The 13450-nt window shown below is 40.9% G+C and overlaps 1 protein-coding gene across 1 annotated transcript; it reads left to right on the forward strand.

Moving 5' to 3' along the window:
• The first annotated feature begins 3163 nt into the window (after positions 1-3163).
• Positions 3164-4217, forward strand: LOC107296940 (transmembrane protein 121-like). The gene has a single exon (XM_015826296.1). It carries the CDS (start codon positions 3164-3166, stop codon positions 4109-4111), a length of 948 nt encoding a protein of 315 aa, XP_015681782.1. The 3' UTR covers positions 4112-4217.
• Positions 4218-13450: the final 9233 nt, after the last annotated feature.

Raw genomic sequence — 13450 nt, forward strand, 5'->3', positions numbered from 1 at the left:
ATAATAATAATAATAATAATAATAATAATAATAATAATAAAGTTGGAAGGGACCTTGAAGGTCATCTAGTCCAACCCCCTGCTCAGGCAGGAAACCCTATACCATTTCGGACAAATGGCTGTCCANAGAGTTTGTGCAGTTTAGAGCTTTGTATGGTATTACAATTAGCTGAATTCTCTGTAACAAGAAAGCAAAATGACAGAAAGACAAGTGTTCTGAATGTAAGTAATCAGTCTCATCAGCAGAACGGCTTGGACAGAGGGTGGGTTGGATGTAAGCAGGATAATGGGCTTCCAGTTTCTTGTCAATTGCATTGGAAGAAAAACTCAGGGCCACCCAAGGTCATAGAATAGCCTGCAAGCTGTGCTATCTGATATCCTTGTTTTTAAATCTGCATTTCTGTTCCATCTTTATTTCAAAATTCCTGGTCTTTTTCATCCCCCCTGTTTTTCATTCAGTGGGTCTCATTCCCTGCTGTGGTGATAATCATTATGATACGGCCTCTCGGCTTTTCACTCTTCCTACTGATGTTACTTTGACAAGAATCTCTCAAATCTCTCAAAGCAGCAAAAGCTTGTAAGCCTTTTGAAAATTAATTTAGCAGTAGCCTAATTGTTCCAGCTTTGCCAATAGTATATGAAATCAATAAACATGTGAGTGGTAGAGGGCTAGGAAAAGCAGTTACTGCCTGGGTGGTCATAGGAATATATATATACTGAACAAACTTAGACTTATATACTGCTTCACAGTGCTTTACAGCCCTCTCTAAGCGGTTTACAGAGTCAGCATATTGCTCCCAACACTGTGGTCCTCATTTTACCAACCTCGGAAGGATGGAAGGCTGAGTCAACTTAAGCTGGTCAGGATCGAACTTCTGGTGTGTGAGCAGAGTTAGCCTGTAATACTGCATTCTAATCACTGCGCCACCACGGCTCAGGAGGTTCTTTCCAGAATTTTGGAAATGAAATGTACAGGAGAGGAAAGATTTTTAGCACTTACTATAGACCAGTGTTTCTCAACCTTGACAATTTTAAGGCATGTGGACTTCAACTCCCAGAATTCCACAGCCAGCAATGCTGGCTGTGGAATTCTGGGAGTTGAAGTCCACATGCCTTAAAATTGTCAAGGTTGAGAAACACTGCTATAGACCCAGTCTGAATCGGGACCGCACATTCTATAGTAAGAAAGAACAAGGAAATGGCTCAGCTGCATGTTGGGCATGTAACCCATCTGGGAATTCTGGAAGACCTAACCCAGGCCTTTTGCAGGACAGTTGGTTAGGAAAGGCTGTTCTTGAGCTTGATCTAGTTTAGAGCTGTTGGGCTTCTTCCTGGCCTTTAATTCATTTTCAATCTCTTTCCAATATTTGGATACAGTGCTCAAACACATGATGGTAGAAATGTGTGGGATTAGTCAGAAGCTGCCATAGCTACAGGTAGCCTTTGATTTATGACCACAATTAGGACCAGAATTTTGGTTGCTAAGTGATGTGGTCAGTAACTGAGTCACTCATGTGACTGGACCTGATTTTACAACCATTTTTCCCATGGTCATTAAGCAAATCCAGCTTCCCCAATTGACTTTCCTGGTCAGAAACTGGGAAGGTTGCTGATGATGATCATATGACTGCAAGATGCTGCAATCCTTGTAAATGCAAACTGGTTGCCAAGTGTCCAAGCTGCAATCACATGGGGGAGGTGTGATGGTCTTATCTTTGAGGATGGATCATAAGGCACTCGTAACTTTGAACTATCGTTAAATGAACTGTTGTAAGTTGAGGACTACCTGTAAAGAGGAAACAGGCATGTAAGCAGAGAGGACAAAAAGCCAGGAATCTTGTCTACAAGGTCCCTTACAGGAATAAGAAGGAAGCAAATTGTTAAGAGAACAAAGGAAAAAAATGTCACCTGAACCAGACAAAGGAAGCTGTGCCTGAACACATGAAACGGGCTCCCCATCCCATTCCAGCTAGTCAATAAAGCAAGAATCCTTGGGGACAAAAAGAGGTCCACAAGCCCACCCACTCCTTGAGAATTATTTTGGAATCAAACTTGGTAGTTTCCATCCCTCTTAGCTAATGCCTGGCAGCCTAGTTGAAACGGATGTAGGTAAGCATGAATGAGTGTACATACGTGTGAGAAAGAGTGAGTATACCTTGTAACCAGTAAAGTTTTGCTATTTCTTTAAATTCACCAGGTCTCTGTGTATTCCAAAGAACCTGATTTGCCTAAGTGTTTAGTTGAAACAGATTTGTATTTGTCCCTAGTTATTTCCCAGCTGTTGACTGGGGGTGTGTATCTTGTCCACTCTCGCTGCACCCATTTGGAGAAAGCAAGGGGAGGGTTTACAAGATCTGTGTGTCTGACAGGGTGTGAATGAGGGACAATAAACTGAATTTGGGAGCACATGTAACATAAGAACTTGAATTTTATTCACAATCTGTTCTGTAAAGCACATTTCTGAGGCCACAGTAGAATTAACAACTTGTGCTGGCAACTTGAGAATTTGATGTCATTGATTCTGCAAAACATCTCCATAAAATGTAATCTCAATCAGGGATCCATCCATCACTAGAACATGTTTTTATTAAAATCAAAGATTTGGATCATGATCAAGGCTTTACTGAAGAGAGTGATCTCTCAGTGAAATTCAAGTTTAGATGGTGGTTAGAAAAGGGATCAGACCATTTTCACTTATAGCTTCTCCTCATGGAATTCCCAAAGTTTGTCCAGATGGATGGGAGGCCTTTGGGAATACAGTGATAGAAGGAAAATCAGTTATATCCATATTTTTCCCATATTGCACAGAGGGAAAAGGAAGCTTACAATATTTTCTAAGTACTGAAAGCACAATACTACTATGTTCATATCTGAAAGTTTGGCATAGAGTGTGTGTGTTTAGTACATGCATTAAACCTTGAATTAAAGGTCCATGTTCAGTTTCCATAGCTTGAATGTTATATCTATACAGTTTCTTTGGGAGCTAAAAACATATTAAGGTGTGTTATTCAACTATGGGGATATTAGATGAAGAGATACAGTTAGCTGACACCCCACACATGCTGAAGCTATAGAATACACAGTGCTAACAATGAGCATAGAGAATGGCCATGGCTGCACAGAAATTCTGTTGGACTAATAATATGTGTACTGTGTGTTTCAGAATGGTTCCTCCCCCTCCTATTAACAAACCCCATGTCTGCCTATCCACTACACTCATCATGAGCAGCATGGTGCTGATGGATGCTTATCTGGTGGAACAGAACCAGGGTTCGAGGAAATTGGCAATTTGCATCATGGTCTCAGTTGGAGACATCTGCTTCCTGCTGGTGCTCAGGTATGTTGCTGTTTGGGTTGGGGCTGAAGTGAGGACTGCTAAGCGAGGCTATGCCATGATCCTTTGGTTCCTGTATGTCTTCGTGCTGGAAATCAAAGTCTACTTCATTTATCAGAACTATAAGGCTGACAGGAAAAGTTTGGATCTCATGGCCCGCAAAGCATTGACCCTTCTGCTGTCAATCTGCATCCCAGCCCTCTATGTGCTTTTGGTGGCTACAGAGCATATGGAGTACGTCAGGACGTTCAAGAAAAAGGAGGATCTTCGCAATCGTCTCTTCTGGGTCATTGTCGACATGCTGGATGTGCTGGACATTCAGGCCAATCTCTGGGAGCCTCAGAAGAAAGGATTACCTATCTGGGCCGAAGGCCTGATGTTCTTCTACTGCTACATCCTCCTCTTGATTCTGCCTTGTGTGTCGCTGTGTGAAATTAGTATGCAAGGAATCAGCATCGTGCCGCACCGCATGATGCTGTACCCAATTCTGAGCATGCTTACAATCAATATCACCACAATCTTCATCAGGGGAAGTAATATGTTATTCTTCCGGGACATTCGTGTCTCTGGTATCTTCATGGGGAAGAACGTGCTGGCCATTGTTCTTAAGGTCTGCATGTTTGTGCAGTACAAGAAACATTTGTATCATGCAGCAGCAGGACATGGCACATTAGACCCACAACATAATGTTTCTTCTCAACCACAGCCTGTCATGCATCTACTAAAGCCCCAGAACCAGACTCCCTGCCCTGAGGAATTGGCCCAGGAAAATACATGACATGCTGTGCATCCACATGCCTTGTGGCAGGGAACATCTTATGTCTATGATCATTAAGATCAAAAGCAAAGAGGAACCAAATGTATCAGGCCCCACCAAGCCAGTGCTGGTCCATCTTGAAAGTTTATCAGTGAGTGCTCCCTTCCCTTCCTTTCTTACACAGATGTACTGCTAACAGTGACCTCAGTTGAAATAAGGTCATTTCAGGAATGATCCAGAACAAAACCCAGCCCTACTGCCAAGGAGCAAGCTAGCAAGAAACTGATGGGCAGATCTCTGGGAAAGTATGAGCCACTGAATCAGTAATCTGCCAGTGGACAGGAGTCAGCAGCAAGTTATTAATTCCCTCCTGTGCCTTTCCTGTAGTCAATCATTCTGTAATGAAAGCTGTTTGGGCATGTGGCCAACTCTGTTGCATAGAATACATCTGTGAATATGAGGAAAGCATCTTGTCACCTATAGGGCACATAACATTTGAAATGTGACCTTCCTTTCTGGGATGGTTGAAAGACTCAGCATCTGTGCCTGCCTGCCTATTTAATTTTCTGGGGGTGGGATGCTCAGGTATGTAGTGGTTCCAGGGCCATGTTCTCTTTCCTGTGGAAACATGCTGGCTTGTGATCCTTTTCCCATGCTTCTTTTCCATGGATATTTTTCTCTTTCAATAAAATGAAGACCAAGCTTGAAGATTTGTCCCATTTCCCTGTGCAGATGCCTTGCAACATCTTTCAGTGATCAGGTTAATGTTTATGCTTGATATTATCTTGAAGGATAAGAAGGTTACAAGTAATTGCAGGAAACCAAGAGGAGAGAAAGACACAAAACACGACCCACTTTGTTTCTCAGATCCCAAGTTGTTAAATCTCCTCTTAAAATCCACCTAAAGTACGATTTTAAACTATACATTGAACATTTGTTGGGATTGGCATTGAAAATATTTTTTTGCTGGATCATGGAGCTGCAGGTGCAGCTATACTTGTCAAGTAATATTGTCATCCTGATGGTAATTGTGCAGAGACAGCTCTAGATGTGTCAGACAGGAAGAATAAACATAAATTTTTTAGGGTGATCTCCTTTTCCAGATGCAAGAGCATTCAGCTTTATTGTATCCATAGGGAATTGGATGACAGACTTTCTCATTTTTGTGTTGTATCAGGCTCCTATAGAATTTTACATACAAGACAGATTCTCTGAATATTTAGGGTTTTATAGATTAACTATAACAAAAATCCATAACAGGCCTTATTCTCCATTATAGACTACTAATAACTTCCTACCTGCCTCCAGGCCAGGAATTCTTTTAACTGTGCAATAGGAGAGAAAGTTGACAGATAACACCTTCCTCCCTTGTCTACAGGGTGAGCTGCCTTTATTCAAATGACCTTTCCACAAAGATTTAAGGACTCACCTTGTCTATTAGTGACAACTTTTGTTTTACAAAGGTCTAAACACCCAGAAGAATGCTCTGTGATGGCCCCGTCACATGCTGGGGGGAAGTGGGGAAGTGATAAGCAGGCAGGTCCAAACTCAAGAGCTCACACCTTCTCTGGGGTGCCTAGGACAACTCGCCACAATCATCTCGCTGCAGCCATCTCACCCTGTCCAATTCGCCATGGCCATCTTGCTGTGACTAAGCCAGCACGGCCATCTTGCTGAGGCCATCTTGCCACAACCAACTCTCTGTGGGACAACTCACAATGGCCAACTCACTGCGGAACAACTCACCACGGGACAATCCACGTGGGATAACTCAATGTGATAAATGTTATCCGCCACTGTTTGTCTACATTATTTCCATTTTTGTCAGTGGCAATGATGTCGAAGAAACAGTGGCGGATATTTATCGTATTGAGTTATCCCACAATGAATTGTCCCGCAGCATGTTGACTACAGCAAGTTGTCCTGTGGCAAGAGGGCCATGGCAAGAGGGCCACACTGGGTTGACCATGATGAGTTGTCCTGTTCTCTGAGGAACATCTTTATCTTCTTCCAAGCTCTCCCCACACTGTTTCTCTCCCTCGCTAATACACTGCCAGAAAACTTGTGTAGCCCTTCGGAAATGTGTACTTTCTGCCAAATGAGGACTTTCTGCAGAAATTAAAGTTGCCAAGCTGCTTTTGTTTTTATAATACAAAGCTGAGAAAAGACTGAGAACAACAGCTGCTTCCTGCTCTGGGGAAGAGCCTTTCTCTTCCTTAAGTAAAGCGAGAACATGAACAGTTTTAATTACCTGGATTGAAATATACCACGAGAAGTTAAACTAAAGCATTGAAAAAAAACATTTGGGGTAAGGCATAGGGTCTCCAATTTTATAGCACCACATTCCTCTAAAATCATGAATTATCTAATTATTATCTGCCCTCCTGAATATTACTCTGACAGGCTCCTCTTCGGTGTGTGTGCAAGCCAGCCTTTAAGACCTAAAGCTGAATCACAGTTAAAATACACTCCAGGATCAGGGGTATCATTTGACAGACATTGTGCAAGCGCCATTGAAAGAGAGCTCCAATCTACTCAGCACCAGCAGACCAATGAAGGCCGCCTGTGTCCAGATAGAGTGGTGCAAATGCCGTTCCCCTCAAATATCTCATGAATGTCCAGGAAGGGGTGCCCTCTAATACCTACATTTTAGGAATCCCTGGACTAAGAAGTAAGGGGGGGGACTAATTATCTTTATTTTTTTGTTCATTTAAGCCAAAAGAAAGGGAGAGAGCATTGAAAGATACTTGATTTTTTTGTAAGGTAACATTTGGACACGTATTTCCACTGCTACCGTTTTAGAAGGTCAACCTGCACTATAGGTAGATTAAATAAAGAGAGAGAGCAAACTAAAGGACCGTCTATCCTTCTTGATTTCTTCAGTGGAATTATTAGTGCAGTCTAGCCATTCCTCTTCAAGAAAAAGTCCAGCAGACTTTTATAAAATCAGTTAGACACGAGAAACTTACTTTGCTGCTGCTAAGAGGCTTTCTGTTCAGAAACACCCTCTGTGACTTACAGCTTACTCTTAAGAAACTCCCACTGGGGTCAGTGGCATTTACTCCCACATATGTATCTCATAGGATTTGTAGTCAGAAGTTTAATTAACTGGAATACAGCTCATTCTCTTTCTTTATAATTACAAATCTTTACTCAGTTTTTTAATTGGTTTGGAACCATTTTCAGTATCACATGCCAAAACCAGAAATTATAAATAAAAAGAAAATTCAGAGACCATATGTAAATTCTCCAGGAGAAAAACTTGGTGTTTTTAATAAACACCTAGGTACAAATGAACACTTAATTAGAAAACTGCAAGGAGGAGATCTACTATAGGAGATCTACTATAGCTTATGAAAACCAAACTGTTAGATTTTTCCATTAACTTTTTTTTTTGTGTGTTATGTGTTTTCTCCAAACACAAAATTTCCTTCAGAGGAAATTTTGAACTGGCCAGCCAAAATCTGCAGTGTTCCTATCCTCATTTTTTGGATTCATATTATAAGTTGTAACATTATTTATGCCTTTAATTAAATTACATTGGAAAGAAAGAAAAATAGTAACATCTTAAAAATGGGTAAAGTAAAAAGAGTGAAAAGTAAATTTATCATCTGGATTGTGGAGCTCCAAAGACTATTAGATGGCAACAGAGACTAAAATTTGCTGCCATCTAGTAATTTTCTAGAGCAGCGGTTCTCAACTAGTGTGCCACAACACATTTTTTTTAATAATATTTTTATTGATTTTTTTAAAATGAAACAACAAATAGTACAGATATGATGCATTTACGTACACAAGCAAAAAAGGTAATCCTACTCAATATATTTTAGTCAATATATTTTCGAGGACGCTCGGCAGTCCCCGCCTTGCATCCACCCTCATTCACTTTCCTCTTCCTTCCTCCCCCTACACCCACAACCTCTCCTCTTTCCTCCTTTCTACCTCCTACATCCCATCTCCCTTCTCAACCACCTCACCAAATGCAGTTTGGGGTACCAGCCAAGCATCCTCTCTTTAACACATTTCCATTATTTACCTATAATATATAAATACATCAATTTTTATAATTTCTATCCCCTAATCCCCTTCTCCCCTCCCCCCCCCCGGACTTCCCAGAACTGAGTACAGGAATAATCACATAATAAACCAAATCTAACCCGAACAATCCATTCATAATATAAACAAGTTCCACAAAAGGTCCACAGGTATTCAATTGTTTCATCAGCTGTATGTCCCACCTGTAAGATGTATGCCATGAGATAAAAAAAAGTTGAAAACCATAATTAACCTTGTCAAGGTAGTGTCTTAACAGGTGTCAAGGTATTTATGAAACGTTCATCTGCCTGACAATGCTGGATGGCTCACATTCAAAAGAAATCACAATTACATTGATAAAAAATTTAAGAACAACAGACCACTCAAAATGAAGTAGACTGAGGGTCCCATTCTGGGTAAAGAGCCTGGGTAAAAAACCAGATTGTCAAGACTCTTCTGAACAACAGCAGAGTGGGGAACATCCATGTCTCAGGGGGAGCCTAGTTGCAGAGGGCAGGTGCTGCTACAGAGATGGCATGTTGGATGACATTGTTTAATCAAAATAACCCAATACCAACTCTTCAGGATTGAAGTGGCCAGGCAGATGCAATGGGAGACGAAGCAACAAGGGTCACCAAGATCCAATTATCAGGCTCAGGGTAGGCACCAAGGACTAGACAATGGTACTGCTTTCCAGCAGCAGGCCCAGTGTCCCCAGGTTTGACCCATTTCAGATTTCTGCCATATCACCCTCTGTCCATCAGCCTGCCGCAGGGCTTGCTTCCCAGGCTCACATACACACATCCAACCCCCCCCTCTCTCCCTCCCTCCCCCTCTCCCCCTCTCACTTTTACACACACACACAAGCACACACACAGAGAGAGATATTACAAGACAGTCCACCTTGTCCCAACAAGGAACTTGGTCAGCTCTGTTATGAGTAATTAAATACTGTAAGACTGCAAAGAATCTTGGGATCGTGTTAGAACCCTTGCTGTGAAGTTAATCCTGAAAGCTTGAGAAAACTATCAAGGTCTTTGGAAACAAAGTAATTAAGAAAATGGCAAGTATCCTCAGTGTTTTTTTGAGTTAGATATAACATCACACCAAAAAAATGGTTTTGCGTTTATGACTCATGCCTTTGAGGAATTAGTAAATCCTGATCATGAAAAACTTATTGCTGCACATTGCCTACTATTTATATTGGACTTCTATTGGATGTAAGAGTCAAATGCAAAGAAAAGTGAATCTGGTACTTTGGCCCCTTTTGTGCAAGAAACATCCATTTTGAGAAAATGCATTTTGAATATTAAAACATTACTTTTCCTAAGGCAATTGTCCTTCCATATTTCTTGAGTAAGATACTCTTTTGGGGTGATTTCTGAAGGGTGTCAAATATAGCTTGTGAAAGTAAAATGTGGATTTTTATCAAAACCAGATCATTGGTCTAGATTTCTCTGTTTTGATATCTTTCAGATCCCATCATCTCCAATCAGCATGGCTTACGGCTAATGTTATAATGACTAATGATATAATGTTAATAATTAATATCTCCTAGTTAATTTGGAAGATTGGGAAAGTCATGTTTGTGTCATTGATTCTAGTGGTCTCTGCCATGAGAGACAGGGTCTCCATATCTTAGGTAAAACCTCTTGCAGGCCCATTTCCTGTTTGCCAGGTTCTTTTTTAGATTGGGAACAAAGACAGATAGATGCTCCCAGATGCAGGTGTTCCACCATGGATGGAATATCTGCTCGTTGGACCATGGATATATTAAATGTTCATATCTGCTGCAACTGTTTAATCTCAATCTTTCTTCTTTTATCATAACAATGTAGCATTTTACAATTCATACAAGTACTGTATAAATTTCCAACCGGAGAAATTGCATTATAAATGTTTAATGGCTAAGATCTCAGAAGATTGTCAAATTCATGAAATATTGGCATCTCCATTTGTACGTGACAGAATTTTGTCATACTTAGCAATCTTACAAGTCTGGGTTTTTTTTATTTTGGCACCTGCACCAGGGACCCCTGACATATCCTCATGGACTACTAATAATATTGGGATTACAGGCTGGGTTCAATTGGCTTAGCCTATTGCATAAACTTAGTCGTTGAATGTTTATTGTAAATTTAATAAACAAAATAGAGTGTGTAAACAAAAAAAAAGGAGATGATTGAGGCAGATTCTTATTTCTTTTTATTTGACAGGTAGTCCCAAATTTTATGGATTGCTGCCAGTAACTAGTGCCAATGAATCTAAATCTAATCTTCAATATATCCCTTTCTCCTTTTGCAATTAACACTGAGAGTATAACTCAGAAGTTCCTAGGACTCCAGAAGAATTCCTGAATGATACACTTGATGCAATATATGCTCCATAGAACTACAAATGACTCATTCCAGTCATCTCAACTTAGTATGTTAATGTAAGGCTGGGGGGATGGGCGGACAACCCAGGTGTCTCCAGAAATTATAGCTCTCCTGTTTGCTGCTGTGGCCAATGGGAACTGAAGTCCAAAACTTCTGGAGGACATCCAGTTGTCTACTTTTGGCTAGAACCTATTGTCATTGGCTCTATTTAGAGAACAGCTGCTAGAGCTTAACTGTTCATTGGTCTGGTAAACACACAAACATGAATCAACATTCATACAAATTAACTTCTCTTCCCTCTGGTATAACATTTACATTTCAGTCAATGATTTTTTCCGATACTAAATGTATCTCATGTATATTATAAAAAGACATTTATTTATTTATCAGATTTTTAAAACTACCCATCTCCCACTTGGAAGGTAGCAATTCCTTTCAAAACATTTTAAGAGCACCTCACTGGAAATAATCTTTTTTATTGGTTTGCTCTTCAGTCTCTTTCTGCTCCCAAGTCGAACTTGTGCCACACTGTTTATCCCAGCGTGACAAGTACAGAGTACAGCATGCATATTGGCTTCTCTCAAATGAACCCTCATGCTCCCATACAGCTGCCATCTTGAATCCCTCTCCTACCAGAGGGGCCCAGAGAATTACGCTCCTCCCTTCTAGTGATACCACTGGGCCTCCTGCAGCCCTCTGGAAGATTGGGAGGGAGGTTCAGCTCTCCGCTCCTCAAATTGCCTCTATGCTCAAAGGGCAATATATCATTTCCATTGGCAAAGAAGTCATTCTCTCACCAGCAATACTTTGCAGAGCTTTCTGACCTGTCCAGAGCATGTGCCGTTGGATGTTTGGGTGTGTGTGTGTTGTGTTATTGACATTTGTTAATGAGTGTCAGAAAATCTTGCACACAGCTCTCAATGACAGACTGCGAAAGTCGGTAACCTAAGGATCCAGACTTCTCCTCAGGTGGCTATTAAATATTGGGGGGCTTCTGAAATCCCTTTCTCCAGATTTGTGGAAATTTAGCACCGTGATTTCTATCCAAGAATTCATTGTAAATCTTAAAATAGGTTTAATGTGTTAGACCTCTCCCAAAGTGCCCTGTCAAAATAGACAAAAAGAGCTCTACATATCTCCATTATTATTCTACCCACAGAAGACCCAGATGTTAAAGACTTATCAGCTGCCAGGAAAACTTGACCTCCCTACCCTACTGAAACTCTAACACCCCTGGTTTCAGTTTGCAGGGAACAAACTTTAAAGGAACACCTGTACCACTGAGTCCTTGCGTTCTCTGAGTTTGGGGGTTTGCTTGCAGACATTTCATTATCAACTAAATAACTGGTGCACAGGGCACTGATGACGTTACCTAGTTGGGTAATGAAATGTCTGCAGGCAAATAACCACGCTCGGCGGCAAAGACTCCACAGTTCACCTCTGAGGTACAGATATTCTCTTCTATTGATACCAATAGTAGTCAAGACAAAAAACCAAAAAGCTGCTTCTTTACTAGTTTCACCCCCATCTTTTACAACAAAAAAAACCTCCAAGTTTTTCAACAGAACCCCCTAACAGGCTGCTCCAGTCCGTGTTTCCCAACTATTCTATTTCAGTTCTTATACAGGGACCTTTTTCAATTCTTCCTTGCTAGCTAAGGATCACACTGCATTAAAGGTAAATTAAGAAGAGGCACACAAAAAGATACAGATGCTGAGGACAGTAACAGGCCTAGAACTGACTCTGGTCACCAATGCAAATTCTTCCTTTTGATATAATGTACCGTAGGTATTAGATCAGCTTTCTCCAACGTGAATCAAAGGGATATAATCACCAGAATTTATCGGCAATTGTGGCAGTTGTGACACAACTGGATGTGGACAGCTGCACTGGATAGCATGCCGCTGAGAAGCAGCTCACTCTGGAGATGTAATATTACAGCTAAAATGCAGAAAGGTGCTATTGGATAAGCCCAATGTGTGGGGACAAGTGAAATCATGCTATGAGGCAATTAAGGTGTACATTTCTGTGGCTGGAACATAAACCTCTAGGAACTGTCATTGTAAAAACACCATCCTGTGCTGGTCAAGGATGCTGTCATCTGAACTCCTCTTCATTCACTTGCTGCAGTTTGAATTACTGTTGCTGGCTGTGTGAGCAGATGCCATTGAGAAGCAATGCACCAAAGCCAACAAAGGTTACAGGCAAGTCCTTACTGTCTTCCTGCATTAATTAGTCAAACCAGCAATGTAAGAGGAAGATGCCAAACCCCATCCAGATCATCCAAACTGATGTGTCTTGCCAGCATTCCACCAACGTTTTAATAAAACGTTGCATTCAGAGAGGTGTAGCTCCTCATGTTTCATCCCAATAAAGTCAAGTAATATTTCTTTAAACTAGTGTCAGGCAGCTGAAGTGAAGTGAATATAGAAAGCTTAAATTTAAGCCTTTTTCAATAGAGCTATGGATCAAGCTGCATCCACCAGCAAGTGTACACATGCCCTGTCAGCTCCATGGGAGAAACCAGGTCAGAATCATGAAATGAGCTAGTTCTACTTTATTTTAAAACTACATTAACAGAATTTTGCAAGTATGAAAGTACGATTCTGCCCCCCTGCCTCCTTTACAGCCTGAAAAAAAGGGTCTCTTCCGGCCTCTTGCCCCACCTACTACTACTACTACTACTAATGATGATGATGATGATGATGATGATAATAATAATAATAATAATAATAATAATAATAATAATAGTAGTAGTAGTAGTAGTAGTAGTAGTAGTAGTAGTAGTAGTAGTAAAGTTGGAAGGGACCTTGGAGGTCATCTAGTCCAACCCCCTGCTCAGGCAGGAAACCCTATACCATTTCGGACAAATGGCTGTCCAGTCTCTTCTTAAAAACCTCCAGTTTTGGAGCATTCACCGCTTCTGGAGGCAGGTTGTTCCACTGGT

The sequence above is a fragment of the Protobothrops mucrosquamatus genome, unplaced genomic scaffold (assembly GCF_001527695.2).
Source record: "Protobothrops mucrosquamatus isolate PMUCROS unplaced genomic scaffold, P.Mucros_1.0 scaffold3044, whole genome shotgun sequence".
NCBI classification, from domain to species: Eukaryota; Metazoa; Chordata; class Lepidosauria; order Squamata; family Viperidae; genus Protobothrops; species Protobothrops mucrosquamatus.

Excerpts from the sequence above, each read along its gene's own strand:
- LOC107296940 (XM_015826296.1), top strand. The coding sequence starts at position 3,164 with ATGGTTCCTCCCCCTCCTATTAACAAACCCCATGTCTGCCTATCCACT.